This window comes from Girardinichthys multiradiatus, chromosome 5 (genome assembly GCF_021462225.1).
Source record: "Girardinichthys multiradiatus isolate DD_20200921_A chromosome 5, DD_fGirMul_XY1, whole genome shotgun sequence".
NCBI lineage: Eukaryota > Metazoa > Chordata > Actinopteri > Cyprinodontiformes > Goodeidae > Girardinichthys > Girardinichthys multiradiatus.
The window spans coordinates 5,661,721-5,680,934 of NC_061798.1; the positions used below are offsets into that span (position 1 = coordinate 5,661,721).

A 19,214-nucleotide genomic window follows, 5' to 3' on the forward strand; every position below is an offset into this window, starting at 1 on the left:
CAACTACAGGGGGATCACACTCCTCAGCCTCCTTGGTAAGGCCTACGCCAGGGTATTGGAGAGGAGAGTCCGGCCGATAGTCGAACCTCGGCTTCAGGAGGAGCAGTGTGGTTTTCGTCCTGGCCGTGGAACACTGGACCAGCTCTATGCCCTCTACAGGGTACTCGAGGGTTCATAGGAGTTTGCCCAACTGGTTTACATGTGTTTTGTGGACCTGAAGAAAGCATTCGACTATGTCCCTCATGATGCCCTGTGGGGGGTGCTCCAGGAGTATGGAATTGGGGGCCCTTTATTAGGGCCCATCCGAACCCTGTACGAGTGGAGCAGGAGTTTGGTCCGCATTGCCGGCACCAAGTCGGACCTGTTCCCGGTGCATGTTGGACTCCAGCAGGGCTGCCCTTTGTCACCGGTCCTGTTCATAACTTTTATGGACAGGATTTCTAGACGCAGCCAAGGGCCGGAGGGGGTCTGGTTTGTGGACCAGTGGATTTCGTCTCTTCTTTTTGCAGATGACGTGGTCCTGCTGGCCCCCTCTAGCCAAGACCTACAGCATGCGCTGTGGCGGTTCGCAGCCGAGTGTGAAGCGGCTGGGATGAAGCTCAGCTCCTCCTCCAAGTATCTCGGGGTCTTGTTCATGAGTGAGGGAAGAATAGAGCGGGAGATCGACAGATGGATCGGTGCGGCTGCCGCAGTAATGGGGCCACTGTGCCGGTCCGTTGTGGTGAAGAGAGAGCTGAGCCAAAAAGCGAAGCTCTCGATTTACCGGTCGGTCTAAGTTCCTACCCTCACCTATGGCCATGAACTTTGGGTCATGACCGAAAGAACGAGATCCCGGATACAAGCGGCTGAAATGAGCTTCCTCCGTAGGGTGCCCGGGCACTCCCTTAGAGATAGGGTGAGGAGCTCGGCCATCCCGGAGGGGCTCGGTGTAGAGCCGCTGCTGCTCTACATCGAGAGGAGCCAGTTGAGATGGCATCTATACTGGATGCCTCCTGGACGTCTTCCTCTGGAGGTGTTCCAGGCACGTCCCATGGCCCAGAACACGGCCCAGGACACGCTGGAGGGACTATGTCTCTCGGCTGACCTGGGAACACCTTGGGCTCCCCCCGGAGGAGCTGGAGGAGGTGTCTGGGGAGAGGGATGTCCGGGTGTCTCTGGTGAGTCTGCTGCCCCCGTGACCCGGTCCCGGATAAGCGGAAGACGACGAGTACGACTACGAGCATTGTTCAAGTGTTAATGTAAAGGAAGACTAACACCCGAGTGGTTTGTCCAGATAACTCCTGGTCTCTCTCTGGTCTCAGAAGTTTGCCTTGAAGCCATCTTTTTTCTATAAAAATACAAATCAGGAAATCAATTAGCAAAAGAAAGAATCACAAGATATTCAACAGCCATAAAGAAGTACAATTAAACTGCTTACCTAAAAATGATAAAGGCAGACAAAAATAAACCAAAGAGGAATATAAAAGTGATTGATCCAGCAACAGCAGTTGTAGCTGAACCTAGGATAAAGGGATAAAATTAAATAAACATTTAATGAATACCTAACACTCCCAGAAATAGAAACATGCAAATGGACAGGAAAGTGCCAGGCCAGTAAGGAAATTAATACATAAAACAATATTAAAGGGAAGTTGAAGTAGGAAGTCACAGAATTAATAAATTAAATGGTTCTTTGACTTTCTTGTTTTAGCAGTTGGCATAAAAAGTATAAACTTCCAGCCAGCTAACAGTGAGGATCTGCCAAAGGATATGGAACAACAAGGTGTAATTCACACACATGGCGTGTACCAGCTGATACAATACAGGTAAAGCAATTTGCAAACATAGCCTAGATGTGTATAGACAGCAGAATGTAGTCCGTCTAAAAGCCTTTCACATGACAGCTCTATCATAATCTCCAAAGACCCGCTCTTCTTGAAGCCGCTTATTTGGACCACATCCTGCATATTCTCAGTTCAACCCCCTCCCCCATGCTACCTTAATCCTTACAGAGGTCACACCGAGACGATGTACCACAGACTGTTATATGCACACCACGATGGACCCAGATGTCAGCAGAGACATAAACAAGTGATGTTTAACTCAGGTACGGTAAAGGCCTTAGGGCAGCCTGTTTTTAGATTGTTTTCATCGCCAAGTTGGGTTCACATTGAGAAGAAAAAATTCAAAGTGAAGATAAATGTCTGTTTTTGATTTTTTTGTGTGTGAAGTTCTGTGCCAGCCTGAAGAAATGGGAAATTTTTAATTTGTATTGCTTTAGATGCAAATGAGCATCTTTAAAGAATTCAGTTTTTAATATTGAATATATTAAAATATTGATTATTTTGACTAACTTGTCGGATTAATTAGCTATAAAGAAAATAAGAAGCTACTATTTTTCATATATGTTTCAAAGAAGTGGCAGTTCAAAAGCACTGAATAACACAAACTTCTAGCTGGAGCTGCTGCCTAAATTTTCGAGATCTAAGCCAAGCTTCAAAAGTATCTAAATCTTGTTTAATGGAATAACTACTCCTAAATTATTATGGATTATATTAAAAGGTTCATGAATTCTAAAATAGCAGATATAACATATTTACCTTGAGAAATACCCCTTTTTTTAAAGAACTTTGACATATATTCACACGGATTCAAACACACCGTTTCTTGATTGTTACACATCTGGATCATAAACATTGCATGCTTTGACAATCTCAGGAAGATCATCTGCAGAACCAAATATTATTTTAGCTCCATCAGACCTTATGCTGAAGACCTGTGTGTGCACGTGTGAAGAAAAACATTTAATTCAGTAAATATATTCATTGTAATTAATTAAAATAGCTTACTTAAAACCACAATCAGATATAAGGTGGAGTTATGGTGTCCTCTGCTATTTCTGGCCTGACAGTAATAATTTCCACCATGTTCATGTCTGATGGCCTCAATGGTGAACATTTGTCCAGATGCTGCTGGTGAAGTTGTGCTTTCTTTGTACCAGGTATAGGTAGCTGCTGGGTTAGCAACACTGCTGCAGATCAAGTTCACTGAACCACCCACTGCTATCTCACCAGGAGGATTCACAGACACAGAGGGAAGCCTTGGAGAATCTGGAGGAGAAGGAACATAAAAATGCTTCATGTTTAGAGCAACTTTTTATCAAGCAGCCTAATTTAAAAATCATATGTCAGAAGAGTGGTAGTAAATATTAACAAAATTTTACATGTTTTTAAAAATAAGCTTCACATTTTAAAAATTGGAATTCATTGCATATACAGTATAATGCAGTTTAGTATAATAGTTGGAACAAACTGCATCTTTGTTACAAGGCTCCATACAAAAAAGTCTCTAAAGGTCTGATTTAAAACTGGTGCTGGTGGTTTGGGGTGACTTAGGCATTCCAGGATATAATCAGTAATATTACAAGTTTGGTTCCTCTGTCAAGGTTATGCAAAAGTATTTAGACAAACTTTCTGATGGTACCAATTTTGTACTTACACTCCACATTTATATGGACAGATGAAGAGCTGATCAGTCCATATTGGTTCTCAGCTTGACAATTGTAGATGCCGCTGTCCTCAGACCTGACAGAAGTTAATTGATACACACCTTGTTGTCCTTGAAGCATCATTTGGTTGTCTTTGTACCAACTGTAATTAGGTGCTGGGTTACCATCACTGCTACAGGTCAGATTTACTGAAACACCCTCCACTACTTCCCTGTGACTCTGTGACACATCTGCACGCTTTGGAGCATCTAAGAGAAAAGGAGAAACGTCTGACAATGTGTCGAGAGACTTGTTATTACTGTACATGGAAAGTAGCCAAGAGCTAGAGTTCTAGAACCTCTACTCTGCCAGTGAAAGCGAGTCATAATCTACAACCTGGAAAGGAGATGTAGACCTACAGCCTAAATACGACAGAAGGGATTTCCCTGGGTTAAACTGATGCACAATCTTAAAAAACAAAATTTGTAGTCAAACCAGCTGGATTACTTACATTTCACATCAACATTAAGATATTTAGATTGGCTTTCCCCCAACTGGTTCTTGGCTACACAGCAGTAATCTCCAGAGTCAGACAATTGGATGGAGCTCAGGAAAAGCTGTGAATCTTCACTAACATGTTGAAGAGCTGAAGTTTTAGTCTTCTTGTACCAAGTGTAGTAAGCGGGTGGATTAGCTTGACTCCTGCACCTCAGTGTTGCTGGCTTGCCTTCAAATATGTCACCTGAGGAATTGACTGACACAGAAGGAGAAACTGGAGCATCTGGAGAAGATGGAAATAACAGGCTATTTTAGATTTTTGTAGGAAACTGGTCATGGTCTGTGTCTGCAGGTGTGGGAGATGTGGAGAACCGTTAATTACTTTCTTCAAATTCCGAAGTCTACATACACCAAGATTACTATTCCTTTAAACTATTGGGAAAGGCACACATAATGATGTCATTGCTTTGTAAGCTTCTCATAGATGAATTCATAACATCTGAGTTCAATAGAGGGACATCTGAGGATGTATTTTAAGGGAACACCTTGAACTCGCTGCTAGAAATCAGAAATCAGGAAAAGAAATCGGGGCAAGATATCAGGAAGAGTGTCATGGACCTCCAAGTCTGAAACATCATTGGGTACAACTTCCAGAAGCCTAAAAGATCCCCATTCACCTCTTCAAACAGTTAAATGCCGTTACAAACATCATGTCCAGCCATCATATTGTTCAGGAAGAAAATGGGTTCTATGTCAAAAACATAAATTCCAGAAAGAATCCCAGAACGAAAGCATAGATGGTGAAAGAAGCGGATAATTTTGGCCATTATCCAGAGTGAAGCGAGTTCCAACATGGTCTGAAAGGCCACTCAGAGAGGAAGAAGCCATTACTCCAAAAGCAACATAAAAAGCCAGATTAAAGTTAGCAAACTAAGGGACAAAGACCTTCATTTTTGGAGACATGTCCAGTTGTCTGTTTTTGCCCACAATGACTATCTTTACTTTTGGAGAAAAAATGGGGAATCTTTAAAGACTGAGAATCCCATCCCAACCAGTGAAGGTTTATAAAATGAGCAGTCATGCAGGGCGACAGAGAAAGGCAAGCAAGTGCCCCGGATAAGAATATACTTCTATAATAATAATGATCTGTCAGTTTGTCAGAACAGGTTTTCTGTTGCTTTTATGCATGTGCTGTTTCACATCCTGCTGGCTTTTGTCCTAAGAAAGATTAGCTCTGAGTCTGAATTTCAGTTATCCCTGCAGTGACAACTGAAAATGTCAGCGTGATTGTGTGTTTTTTCTGCCCTTAGAGTCAACTCACACACTTCCGGAGCTCTGTATTCCTCATGCTCTGATACAGCACAGGAGATTTTATCTGTAGTGTTAATGGGGCCTTTATAGGTAGATTCTGTATGGCCAAGGTTCTGTCCATTCTTGAACCAGATGTAGTGATAGACAGCTGGAGTGCAGCTGCTGTGACACTTCAGCTCTGCATATGTTGTGTCCTGCAAAGCTGAAGTTTTTGTCACTTGAATCTGGAGAGCTGGAATAGGACACAAAGAAGCACATGAGTCATAAACCACATTCTCTCAGTAGCAAATAAGACTGTACGGTTGGTTTAAATATTCAGCAGTTAATGTTCATCAGTACCTGTGACAGTTAGAGTTGTTCCATGTAAATCACTCCCCCACTTAAACCTATGTGTTTGGAACATAAATCGATACTCTGCTGAATCACTCTCTCTTAAGTTAGTAATTGTCAGGTTGGACTGCCCTGTTGTGTAAGTGACATCCACACGACCTGCATACTGAGAGTCTTCTATGAGGGTCTCTGGGTTCAAGGGATCCATCCATTTCTCACTGCGTCCAGGACTGAACCAGAATGCTGATACGACATTGAATCTATTGTAAAAGGAACCAATGGTCACAGAAGAACCTTTGAATGCACAGATTCTTCCTTTACTGTACGTTACTTTATAGCAGTAGTAGCCGGTACCTGAAAGATAAACATTTGTTTCATCCACTGTGATAATTTTTACTTTTGTAGTTTATGAGTGTAAATCAGACTTTGGTGTAAAACATGAAGGAAATCATCAAACTATAACTAACCCTAACCAAATTTAAATAATAATAATAAACTCACAGAATAAAGGGGAAGGAAAGTCCTCGTGTCCTTTAACAGCGCAGGCCATGCTGTCAAGGTATGAAAATGGGCCAGAATATACAGACGTCACTGTGTCGATTGTTTTTCCATTTTTGTACCACACATATGTAGAACGGGGAGGTAAAAGACACAAGGTGGAACATTCCAGCCTTGAATATGACTTTTTGACAGTTAAATGTGGGTCTGTGAGGAAAGAAAATAAATGTAATTTTTGACATACAGCACAATGATAACTGTTTTATCAGTGTTAAACATTTAGACATGCCAACCTGAGACATATAATTGGACTCCTGGTTCACCAGTATAACGTCCATCTACTTTGTTAGTAATGAACCTAAACTTGTACAAAGCTGAGTCGCTTTCTTTCAGGTCTTCTATTATCAAAGTGCAGCGTTTCTGCGTTCTTTGGTATTGCACACGACCTGCATACTCCTCTTGTGTTTCCAAATCAACAGGGTCCTTATTAGTTTTAGTAAACCAAAATGTTTTCTCAACATTGATGGTTATGCCATCTTCACTGTATGGGTGACTATACGTGCAGTAAATGTTCACTGTTGATCCTTTTATGGCACACACTGTCTTAGAAGGGCAAGTCACACTCCACTCGCCGTAACTCTGTACAGCTGTAACACAGAGCACAACAGAAACATATTTAAGGATGTGAAACTGTCTTGCTTTTCTAGCATGACCCTACATGACCCCCCTGAAAAGAAAGAGAAACAGACTAATGTGATCATTTTAAACAGTTAACTTGAGTTTGTTCAGGGATGTACATTTTGTTTTGTTGCCATTCTTGTAGTTCTTGTGAAACATTAAATGTCCTGTATGTTCTGAAATTTCATCTCTTCACTTTAAAAAAAATAATCTGTTCAAATTACAGTATTGGATTAGTATTTAAAGATAATCCAACAAAACTCACACAGCAGAGAGGAAATACAAGGCTAATATATAATTTATAAAAATGATTACCAGTTCAAGTAAAGAAACAGAAGTGAGTTTTTTTTGTTGTCAGTCACTAAATATAAGTTCAGATTTATATATCACAAGGGTGTGAACCAGAGCCTGCTTTGCTTGGCTGCTCAACAGGCAGCTGAACAATCTCAAATGTAAATTGGGAACTTCAGCAGAAATTACTATAACATGGTTATACAGTATATAAAAACAACCATGGTATGGTATATATAAACTGTTTACACCTTTCTGATTTTTAACAATGACAATAATATTAGGTATAAAATATGTTATTTAATTTAACATTGGTTTGTTCAGCATATAAAATACCAGACATTGAACAGGCTTGCCTAATACCTCCAGTTACTTTAAAAGATTTTCACTAGCAACCATTTATCTTCAGTACACTTTCAAGGTCTTCATACATCACCATCATCTTGGCAATAGATTCAGGGCAGAAACTTAACCTGGAGGGGGTCGGGTTTGGGGACCAGTGGATTTCGTCTCTTCTTTTTGCAGATGACGTGGTCCTGCTGGCCCCCTCTAGCCAAGACCTACAGCATGCGCTGTGGCGGTTCGCAGCCGAGTGTGAAGCGGCTGGGATGAGGATCAGCTCCTCCAAGTCCGAGGCCATGGTACTCGACCGGAAAAGGGTGGCTTGTCCTCTTCAGGTTGGAGGGGAGTTCCTGCCTCAAGTGGAGGAGTTTAAGTATCTCGGGGTCTTGTTCACGAGTGAGGGAAGAATGGAGCGGGAGATCGACAGACGGATCGGTGCGGCTGCCACAGTAATGGGGGCGCTGTGCCGGTCCGTTGTGGTGAAGAGAGAGCTGAGCCGAAAAGCAAAGCTCTCAATTTACTGGTCGGTCTACGTTCCTACCCTCACCTATGGCCATGAACTTTGGGTCATGACCGAAAGAACGAGATCCCGGATACAAGCGGCTGAAATGAGTTTCCTCCGTAGGGTGGCCGGGCACTCCCTTAGAGATAGGGTGAGGAGCTCGGCCATCCGGGAGGGGCTCGGAGTAGAGCCGCTGCTCCTCCACATCGAGAGGAGCCAGTTGAGGTGGCTCGGGCATCTATACCGGATGCCTCCTGGACGCCTTCCTCGGGAGGTGTTCCAGGCACGTCCCACCGGGAGGAGGCCCAGGGGACGGCCCAGGACACGCTGGAGGGACTATGTCTCTCGGCTGGCCTGGGAACGCCTTGGGCTCCCCCTGGAGGAACTGGAGGAGGTGTCTGGAGAGAGGGACGTCTGGGCGTCTCTGTTGAGTCTGCTGCCCCCGCGACCCGGTCCCGGATAAGCGGAAGATGACGACGACAACGATGAATCGATTTTCATCAGAGAGTAGCAGACCACGCTGATGGAAATGGTTTTGAATGGTGAGACATGAAACTCAGATATATCATGTTGAATTTTTTTTTCCTGTTGAATTAACTGAGACTTTTAGTAAAACCACTGCAAGCTAATTTTCAATCTCTATAATCATTAAAATGCTGTTGTAAGCCTCATGATTCAATTCAAATTCAAAAATACTTTATTAATTCCGAAGGGTATCTTTTTCATCGATTATGATGGGCAATGTGAGATTGTTGGGAAAGAAGTTGGATGAACTCCAAGCCCTACAAAGGAGCCAGCCAGAGTATCGGGAATGCAGTAATATGTGTTTCACTGACACATGGCTGCAGGATCCTATCCCTGACTCCAGCATCTCTCTGCCAGGCTTTCTGACCAAACGAGGAGGTTTTAAAGAGGAGCGGCAAACACAAAGGAGGTGGACTAGCAGTACTTGTGAATGTTGTGATTATGAATCTGAGAATATTATTTAATATTTAATATTAATATTTTATCAAATAATATTTCGGTCTGTTAAGGGTTATCCTGTGAATACCAGCCCAGTAAAGAGATGGTATTAGGACAAAATAGAAAGGTGGGAGACGAGCTCTGACATTATTGAACAGCAAAAACTCTGCACACACATGGAATGAATTCACACAATTTCTTAAAATACAAGAATTTATTAACAAAAATAAGTCAACTCAACTCTTTACTATGCTAAACAATCCAACTAATTACCTATCAGAATTAAAGAATGACGAAGACTAATGGGCTATGTACAATATAAACAAGTTGATTAAAGATGATTGAGAACCCTGACTGAAGGAGTGATGCAACATTACCATGCAATGTTATTTATTCAATTCAATTCAATTCAAAAATAATTTATTAATGCCAAAGGGAAATTAGATGTTGTTATAGCTCATATTATGAAGGTTTCTTCAAAGAGCCGTTGTAGATGCTGATGGCTGTGGGCAGGAAGGATCTCCTGTAGCGCTCCGTCTTACAGCAGATCTGAAGAAGCCTCTGACTGAAGACACTCTGTTGCTGTAGGACAGTCTCATGAAGAGGATGCTCAGAGTTCTCCATAATGTTCTTCATTTTATGAAGAATCCGTCTTTCCACAATGATCTCCAGAGGTTCCAGAGGAGTCCCCAGAACAGAGCCAGCCTTTTTTATCAGCTTGTTGAGCTTTTTTTAAGTCCCTGGTTCTGATGCTGCGTCCCCAGGAGATGATGGTAGAAGAGATCACACTTTCCACAACAGACTTATAGAAGATATGCAGCATCTTGCTGCAAACACCAAAGGACCTAAGCTTCCTCAAGAAGTACAGTCTGCTCTGTCCCTTCTTGTAGATGGCTTCACAGTTACATCTCCACTCTAGTCTGTTGTCCAGGTGAACACCGAGGTATTTACACTCCTCCACCACCTCCACTTCTTCTCCCATGATAGAAATAGTTTTTGACTTATTCCTGTTTCTCTTAAAATCTACAATCATCTCCTTTGTTTTAGTCACGTTCAACATGAGATGATTGTTTCCACACCATGCCACAAAGCGGTCCACCACCATCCTGTACTCAGCTTCTTGTCCATCTCTGATCCACCCCACAACTGCAGAATCATCCGAGTATTTCTGCAGATGACAGGAGTCTGTCTTGTACTGGAAGTCTGAGGTGTACAGAGTGAAAAGGAATGGTGAGAGTACAGTCCCCTGTGGTGCTCCTTTGCTGCTGACTACCTGGTTAGACTCACAAACCTTCAGTCTCACAAACTGTGGTCTGTTTGTCAGGTAGTCTTTAATCCAGGAGATTGTTGAGGCCTCCACCTGAGTCTTCTGGAGTTTCTGACAAAGCAAATCAGGTTGGATTGTATTAAATGCACTGGAGAAATCAAAGAACATGATCCTCACAGTGCTGCTGGCTTTGTCCAGATGACAGTGGGTTTGTTGAAGCAGGTGTATGATGGCATCTTCAACTCCAACTCCACAGCGCTAAGCAAACTGAAGGGGGTCCTGATGGTTTACCGTTTGCTTACTCAGGTGGGCCAACAGGAGTCTCTCTAGGACCTTCATGATGTGAGATGTCAGGGCAACAGGTCTATAGTCATTGAGGACTGATGGGTGAGTTTTCTTTGGTACCGGAACAAGACAGGAGGTCTTCCACAACACCGGAACCTTCTTCTGGGCCAGGCTAAGGTTGAAGAGGTGCTGCAGAATCCCACAGAGCTGCTCTGCACAGGCATTCAGGACTCTAGGGCTGACATGATCTGGACCTGCAGCCTTATTCCTATTCAGTCTCTCCAGTTGTCTCTTCACCGGACTTCTTGAGACACACAGGTGGAAGGGGGAAGCAAAGGAAGCATCAGCATCTTCTGATATGGTTGATGGCAAACATGTAGAAGCAGAAGGGTCTAGGGCTGAGGTGGAAGATAAAAAATGTCAGGTGTTACTGGACAGCTGTGGGTCCTGTGGGTCAAAGGAGGGTGGGATGTCTGTTTGGCTGTGAGCAGGAGAGGAGGATGCTGAGCTTCTTTCTGAACTGAACCTATTGAAGAATAAGTTCAGTTCATTGGCTCTGTCCAGATGTCCATCGGTCTGATCATCCTTCTGCTTGAAGCCTGTGATCTTCTTCATCCCTGTCCACACATCTCTGATATTGTTTTGCTGGAGCTTGCTCTCCAGCTTCTTCTTGTACACCTCCTTGCTGTCTCTTATCTTGACTTTAAGTTGCTTCTGTAAACTCCTCAATAATTCTCTGTCTCCCTCTCTGAAGGCTCTTTTTTTCTTGTTAAGCAGGTCCTTCAGGTCACTGGTGATCCAAGGTTTGTTATTGGGGAAGCATCTCACGGTTCTGGTGGGGATGATGTTATCCACACAGAAGTTTATATAGTCGGTTACACACTCAGTCATGGCATTGATGTCCTCTCCATGTGGCTGGCACAGTGTGTCCCAGTCTGTAGCCTCAAAGCAACCTTGCAGAGCTTCTTCAGCTTCCTGTGACCATTTTCTCACAGTCCTCTTTATTACAGGTTTCCTCTGAACAAGGGCCTTATATTTCGAGCAGAGAAAAGCAAGATTGTGATCTGATTTGCCTAGCGGAGGTCTTGCTGTAGAGATGTCAAGAGAGTCCTTGACATTTGCATAAAACAAATCCAATGTTTTGTTTTCTCTGGTAGAGCAGCTGACAAACTGTTGAAACGTTGGAAGTATAGCAGAGTGAAACGTGGTTAAAATCACCAGAAATTGCCACAAAATCATTGGGGTTTTGTGTCTGTAGCTGAGCAACAACTGAGCTGATGGCATCACATGCAGTGTCGGCAACAGCGGAAGGTGGAACGTAAACTGTTGCCAAAATAACACTGGTGAACTCTCTGGGTAAATAATATGGACAAAAACTTACTGCCAACAGTTCAATATCTGGACTGCAGAGTTGACACTTCACAGTAACATGTCCTGGATGACACCATCTGTTGTTCACAAATACTGCCAGTCCACCTCCTTTACATTTGCCGCTCCTCTTTAAGTCTCTGTCTGCTCGTATGGTTAAAAAGCCCGACAGAGAAACGCTGGAGTCGGGGATATGATCCTGCAGCCATGTCTCAGTAAAACACATAATACTGCATGCCCGGTACTCTGGCTGGGTCCTTTGTAGGGCTTGGAGTTCATCCAACTTGTTTCCCAACGATCTCACATAATCGACGGAGGAGATGGTTTGAACTTCCTCCTTCTCTCTCTTCTCTTAGCTCCTGCTCTGCATCCACGGCGTCTCCTTTTCAACTCATCAGGGATTTGGGGTTGTAGTTGAAGTATTATTTGAGCTTTTGAGATATTAATCAGCTGCTCCCGGTTGTAAGAAACAACCCCGTTGCCATGGCAATGCATCCTAACAAATGTCCAAAAATAGAAAGTATCAAGAAAAATCCTCCAAGCTGCACAGCATCCGACACCGGAGTGGACAGTAGTCCAAAAGAAAATCAACTGTATCCACCACAAGAGGAATAGTTCCCAAAAAATAATAAATCAGAATCAAAAGTAACAGAGCTACTCCAACCTGCTGCCACCTTGAGCAGCGCAATTGAATTTATTGCAAAAAATTGAATTTATGTTTGAGAACCAAGGATTATCTTGAAGAACCTGGAAGTGAAGTTAAGTTAGTCTTGGAACTAACGTAGGCAGTAATCAGCATACCTGTAGACAAACATTCACAATGCAAGATCAGATAAAATATTATTTTAGTAAAATAATGCTTTAAAGAATGATCTGCTGAATAAAACCAACCTTCTGGATGACTAATTCTCAATGGTGTCTCATTAGCTGCCTTTATTTATTAAAATAATATTTAAAGAAATATTGTTAAGGAATGGTAAAATATTTAAGGAAATATTTTGGAAAAGAGCCAAATTTTTCTGGAGAAATGGGGCTTAATGGTGTTTATTTAGTTATCAAGTTTAATAAAACAATGTTTAGGGAACTATTATTTACTGGATTGAAAACTAATAACCTTTCTGGGTAAATATTCTTTAACAGGCAAGCACGTGTCCTTAGCTGTTAGCAGTTAAAGCTAACAAAGGAAGCTGAAAGCTTAGCACTAGAATCAAACACACACCTTTAAAAATACCGTCAATAAAAGGGTTAAAATCGCGGACGGCGCGTTATGGACGATCTTCTCTGTTTAAAGTCACCCTTTAAATAAAGTTTTTCTTAACTTTAAAAACCCACAAACACAGAACACTAGGGAACAAAGGGTTAGCTTCCAGCTAACCTCCGTAGGTGTGGATCAAAGACGGCTCACTGTGTCCGCCAACCAACTGCACGTTACCGTAACCACGGTGATGCGGCTCCTCTTGTCATCCTTTCAGACTTGGCTTGTAGAGACAGCGTCTCTGCAGGAGATTCTCTGGAACAGTTTGGTTCTGCAGGCCTCAGAGACAAAGTAAAGCAATGCTTATACCTTAATTTCCCCTCTTTATGAATGAAATCACCGGGTACACAAACAGTGATTCACTCGTACTTAACTTTGCATATGATCGCGTGATCTTATGACACCCTCGGATCCAGTTTGAAGAGTTTATGTCTTTTTGCCAGCAAAGAGACATTAGCACGCTGTTTCACCGGCCAGCCTCACACAGAGTCCGGATGGTAGAGAAAGGACCATTGGAAAGGTGGGGGTTTTATACGGCCTGTGGCATCATGGGAAGTCCGCTGCTACCCCCCTTTCCCCTTCTGAAGTTGTGCTGAAAGTCGGTTAAATGCAATTTATTTTGAAAGTTCCAGAAAAGTTTGTACCGGAGTTTTCATGTTGAAATCCATGGCTGTGGTCCCAACATGAACAACAAATGGTGTAATCAAGGACATGTTACTGTGAAATGTCGTCTCTGCTGCCCAGATATTGAACTGTTAGCAGTTAGTTTTGGTCCATATTATTTACCCAGAGTTCACCAGTATTATTTTGGCAACAGTTTTACGTTCCACCTTTAGCTGTTGCTGACACTGCATGTGATGCCATCAGCTCAGTTGTTGCTAACCTACAGACACAACACCCAATGCGTTTGTGGCAATTTCTGGTGATTTTAACCATACTTTACTCTCTGCTAAACTTCCAACATTTCAACAGTTTGTCAGCTGCTCTACTAGAGAAAACAAAACGTTGGATTTGTTTTATGCAAATGTCACATCTTGAAGGTCCTAGAGAGACTCCTGTTGGCCAACCTGAGTAAGCAAACAATGAACTATCATGAGACCCTTCAGTTTTCTTATCACTGTGGAGTTGGAGTTGAGGATGCCATCATACATTTTCAACAAACCAACTGTTATCTGGAAAAAACAGCAGCACTGTGAGGATCACATTCTTTGATTTCTCCAGTGCATTTAATACAATTCAACCTGATTTACTTTGTCAGAAACTCCAGAAGACTCAGGTGGAGACCTCAACAATCTCCTGGATCAAAGACTACCTGACAAACAGACCACAGTTTGTGAGACTGAAGGGTTGCGTGTCTAATCAGGTAGTCAGCAGCACAGGGGACGGTACTCTCACCATTCCTCTTCACTCTGTACACCTCAGACTTCCAGTACAAGACAGACTCCTGTCATCTGCAGAAATACTCGGATAATTCTGCAGTCGTGGAGCGGATCAGAGATGGACAAGAAGCTGAGTACAGGAAGGTGGTGGACCGCTTTGTGGCATGGTGTAGAAAAAATTATCTCATGTTGAACGTGAATAAAACAAAGGAGATGATTGTAGATTTTAAGAGAAACAGGAATAAGTCAAACTCTATTTCTATCATGGGAGAAGAAGTGGAGGTGGTGGAGGAGTATATATATCTCGGTGTTCACCTGGACAACAGACTAGAGTGGAGATGCAACTGTGAAGCCATTTACAAGAAGGGACAGAGCAGACTGTACTTCTTGAGGAAGCTTATGTCCTTTGGTGTTTGCAGCAAGATGCTGCATATCTTCTATAAGTCTGTTGGGGAGAGTGTGATCTCTTCTGCCATCATCTGCTGGGGAAGCAGCATCAGAACCAGGGACTTAAAAAAGCTGATAAAGAAGTCTGGTTCGGTTCTGGGGACTCCTCTGGAGATCATTGTACAAAGGATTCTTCATAAAATGAAGATCATGCGAACCCTGAGCATCCTCTTCATGAGACTGTTGTACAACAACAGTGTCTTCAGTCAGAGGCTTCTTCAGATCTACTCTAAGACAGACCTACAGGAGATCCTTCCTGTCCGCAGCATCTACAACAGCTCTGTGGAGAATCCTGCATAATATGAGCTACAACAACATTTAATTTCCCTTTGGGATTAGAGTTTTTTTTTATTGAATTTTTTAATTGAGTTGAAATGAAATGTGTTAAAACTCTTATTCTCTCCTACTCCCATGTTTGCCACATGAGCCCCAAGCACAGCCATCTTTTCCACATTGGGAACAGTAATCCTGCACCTCTTCATCCCTGAAAGGACTGGGCATCCTGCTGGGTCAGTTTCAGACCGATTTTCAACTCAGCTGGACTGGGAACATGTAAGGAGAGCTTTAAACAACACTGCTGTCAACTCAATTTGTTTGGTTCTCTGCTGTGGTCAGAAATGTTTTGTGATTTATTCTGATTTACCAATTCATGCTACATTTTTTTCTATCCAGCTGAAATAAATGAGACTTCTAGTAGAATGATTACCAATAAATACCTAAATCACAAAATTTCATTCAAACCTGTGGGAAATGCAGGAAATACAACTGGACAACATGGTGGTGTAGTGTCTGTAGTGATGAATATCACACCCATGTCAGGGTGAACGTTAGCAGAATGCTACCTGGAAACCTCCCTTTGGAGGTTTTCTGGATATGTTTCACCAGGATGAGACCCTGCCCAAAGAAGGGGCATATATCTGGCCCAGGAATGCTCCAAGATCCCCCTGTCAACCCTTTTGGGATTTGTCTGACCCACATGCAAACCAAATTCAGGAGAAAAATAAAGTTGAGAAAAGATTTATTTGAACAGCTCAGATTTAAGTTCATGGGCTCCTTGGTCAGGCAACCACAGGTAGGAACACAGGCTTCTAGGATTCTCTGGACAGAGAAGCACAGGTTACTTTGGAAGGTTCTTTCAAAAAAAAAAAAAAAAAAAAAAAAAAGGCCAAATTGGGCTTACTTGGTCTCAGGTTGTTACTGAACCAGGGAGGGCTTCTGAGGAGGTTGGGAGTCCGGTAGTCCAGGAGGTGATTCAGCAGTACGATATCCACGCCAGGTGTGAGTTCTCCCAGGGACAACATCCTTGGAGGTTTAGGAGCCAAGTCAACATCCAAAATTGCAGGAAATCCAAAGTCACAAACTGTCAGTAGGGAGTCCAGGTTTGATCAAGGTCAGGGTAGCAATAATCTGCCCACACCTCACAGGTACTGGAAGGAAGCAGGAAAAACAAGGCACTGGTTAGTAACTAGACACAGAGAATGACTGGTAGTTACTCAGGCTTGGAGATTACCACATGAGCAAAACACTCAGGCATCGAAGGACTGGTGGCTGGCTCCTACGTACTCCTCCAAGGCACCCACAATTAGCCGTAGATCAGGAACACCTGTATTAGGAGCATGTTGCGGCTCGAGGACGACCTCTGGTGGACCAGCACAGCATGACACTCCCGAGCCCCAACACCCCCAACAGGAGCTGAAGAGTGTCACCTGAAAGAGGGAAATCTGTCTGCTTACATTAAAGGCCGGACTTTTCAAAAATGTCAGTGTGAGACTGAGCTACTTTAATAAAAGATACATTTACAATATTTTATGACTTTTTTATACATGTTTACTGGGGTGACAGTGAATGTAGCCAGCACTGTAGATAAAGTTCATCCATGACATTTAAACAAACAGGCCTGTGTAGTGGACATCTCATTGAGGATTAATGAAGGTACTTGGATGCCACAGACTTGCAGCAACTACAGGTCCTTCTCAAAATATTAGCATATTGTGATAAAGTTAATTATTTTCCATAATGTCATGATGAAAATTTAACATTCATATATTTTAGATTCATTGCACACTAACTGAAATATTTCAGGTCTTTTATTGTCTTAATACAGATGATTTTGGCATACAGCTCATGAAAACCCAAAATTCCTATCTCACAAAATTAGCATATTTCATCCGACCAATAAAAGAAAAGTGTTTTTAATGGTCAGTAAACCATTTACCAGTGGTTTTGGCACTGTGAGCAGGTGCCAGGTTGTGCTGAAAAATGAAATCTTCATCTTCATAAAGCTTTTCAGCAGATGGAAGCATGAAGTGCTCCAAAATCTCCTGATAGCTAGCTGCATTGACCCTGCTCTTGATAAAACACAGTGGACCAACACCAGCAGCTGACACGGCACCCCAGACCATCACTGACTGTGGGTACTTGACACTGGACTTCTGGCATTTTGGCATTTCCTTCTCCCCAGTCTTCCTCCAGACTCTGGCACCTTGATTTCCGAATGACATGCAGAATTTGCTTTCATCTGAAAAAAGTACTTTGGACCACTGAGCAACAGTCCAGTGCTGCTTCTCTGTAGCCCAGGTCAGGCGCTTCTGCCGCTGTTTCTGGTTCAAAAGTGGCTTGACCTGGGGAATGCGGCACCTGTAGCCCATTTCCTGCACACGCCTGTGCACGGTGGCTCTGGATGTTTCTACTCCAGACTCAGTCCACTGCTTCCACAGGTCCCCCAAGGTCTGGAATCGGCCCTTCTCCACAATCTTCCTCAGGGTCCGGTCACCTCTTCTCGTTGTGCAGCGTTTTCTGCCACACTTTTTCCTTCCCACAGACTTTCCACTGAGGTGCCTTGATACAGCACTCTGGGAACAGCGTATTCGTTCAGAAATTTCTTTCTGTGTCTTACCCTCTTGCTTGAGGGTGTCAATAGTGGCCTTCTGGACAGCAGTCAGGTCGGCAGTCTTACCCATGATTGGGGTTTTGAGTGATGAACCAGGCTGGGAGTTTTAAAGGCCTCAGGAATCTTTTGCAGATGTTTAGAGTTAACTCGTTGATTCAGATGATTAGGTTCATAGCTCGTTTAGAGACCCTTTTAATGATATGCTAATTTTGTGAGATGGGAATTTTGGGTTTTCATGAGCTGTATGCCAAAATCATCCGTATTAAGACAATAAAAGACCTGAAATATTTCAGTTAGTGTGCAATGAATCTAAAATATATGAATGTTAAATTTTCATCATGACATTATGGAAAATAATGAACTTTATCACAATATGCTAATATTTTGAGAAGGACCTGTGCTTACTACCATCCATCCATTTTCTATACCCACTTCTTCTGTCCAGGGTCGCGGGGGAGCTGGTGCCTATCTTCAGCGGTCTACTGGCGAGAGGCGGGGTACTCTCTGGACGGGGCGCCAGTCCATCGCTGGGCAACACACGGCACAAACAACCATGCACACAGCCATTCAGACCTAAGGGCAATTTAGAGAGACCAATTAACCTAACAGTCATGTTTTTGGACTGTGGGAGGAAGCTGGAGTACCCGGGGAGAACTCACACATGCACGGGGAGAACATGCAAACTCCATGGAGAAATACCCCTACCTGGGAGTCGAACCCAGGACCTTCTTGCTGCAAGGCAACAGTGCTTCATTTACTACCATTTTAGACTTAATACTCACTGTGACTCACTCATTTGTGTGACTGTGACTTTATTTCCGCAAAGCATCTGTAATACACATATGCACAAAGACTCTTACTGCAGAGGTCCCAAGGTTACTGTTATTTCATTTTATCATTTTATTGCCTGTTCCATGTGACTGAGGTTTAAGACAAGCCAAACCCTTTTCTCTCACCAAGCTTTCCCCACACACATCTCAAACAGTTACTGTGATGAAGGGCAGACACAGCCAAGTTAATCCCATCACTGGGCGGTTTCTCTTCCTCATGTGTAAGCATGTGAGCAGCTGCTTAAACCCTGGTCCCTCCCACCACATCCTGCTACACACAGCTGCACAGAGGGTCACTCATCTCGCCGTTAACTCAAAGCTGCCTCTCACTCCCCTCCTCCTCAGACTATTTTGTCCAAAACACAAGACCAAGTGGCTGATCAGCATACACAGTTGCTCCATACAGCCTTTCACCATCCATCCATTTAACCATCATGCGGATGCTGCTGGACAGCAGCTGGATGAGGTTTGGAGCAGCAGGCGATGGGCAGGATGACTGGGTGACAGGACCGCTTCCAACACGGGAGCAGCAGGTGTGTGGAGTTCTGGTTCAACTGGATTAATATATCAATTATGCCTCTTATCCCTAACCTACAGGTCCTTCTCAAAAAATT

The 19,214-nt window shown here is 43.1% G+C and overlaps 1 protein-coding gene and 1 long non-coding RNA gene across 2 annotated transcripts; both read right to left on the reverse strand.

Annotated features, from left to right (window-relative positions):
- Positions 1-1,117: 1,117 nt before the first annotated feature.
- Positions 1,118-6,952, reverse strand: LOC124868557 (B-cell receptor CD22-like). Its single transcript, XM_047365959.1, has 9 exons — positions 6,397-6,952; positions 6,107-6,310; positions 5,615-5,959; positions 5,286-5,507; positions 3,978-4,247; positions 3,478-3,735; positions 2,829-3,089; positions 1,418-1,499; positions 1,118-1,327 (listed from the first exon to the last, which is right to left on the reverse strand). The coding sequence occupies exons 2-9, from the start codon at positions 6,153-6,155 to the stop codon at positions 1,234-1,236; spliced, it is 1,581 nt and encodes a 526-aa protein (XP_047221915.1). The 5' UTR covers positions 6,156-6,310; positions 6,397-6,952; the 3' UTR covers positions 1,118-1,233.
- Positions 6,953-15,881: 8,929 nt separating this feature from the next.
- Positions 15,882-16,549, reverse strand: LOC124869123. The gene is made up of 3 exons (XR_007038493.1): positions 16,391-16,549; positions 16,061-16,307; positions 15,882-15,978 (listed from the first exon to the last, which is right to left on the reverse strand). It is a non-coding gene; the product is annotated as an uncharacterized LOC124869123 (long non-coding RNA).
- Between the last annotated feature and the right edge of the window lie 2,665 nt (positions 16,550-19,214).

What these genes read in the sequence shown, in the direction of transcription:
- LOC124868557 (XM_047365959.1), bottom strand. Translation starts at nt 6,155, where the DNA reads ATGGCCTGCGCTGTTAAAGGACACGAGGACTTTCCTTCCCCTTTATTC. An exon ending in CTTTCCTTCCCCTTTATTCT is followed by an intron (nt 5,960 to 6,106) that starts GTGAGTTTATTA and finishes TTTATCTTTCAG; the next exon opens with GTACCGGCTACTACTGCTAT. An exon ending in TGTCCATATAAATGTGGAGT is followed by an intron (nt 3,090 to 3,477) that starts GTAAGTACAAAA and finishes CTTCTCCTCCAG; the next exon opens with ATTCTCCAAGGCTTCCCTCT.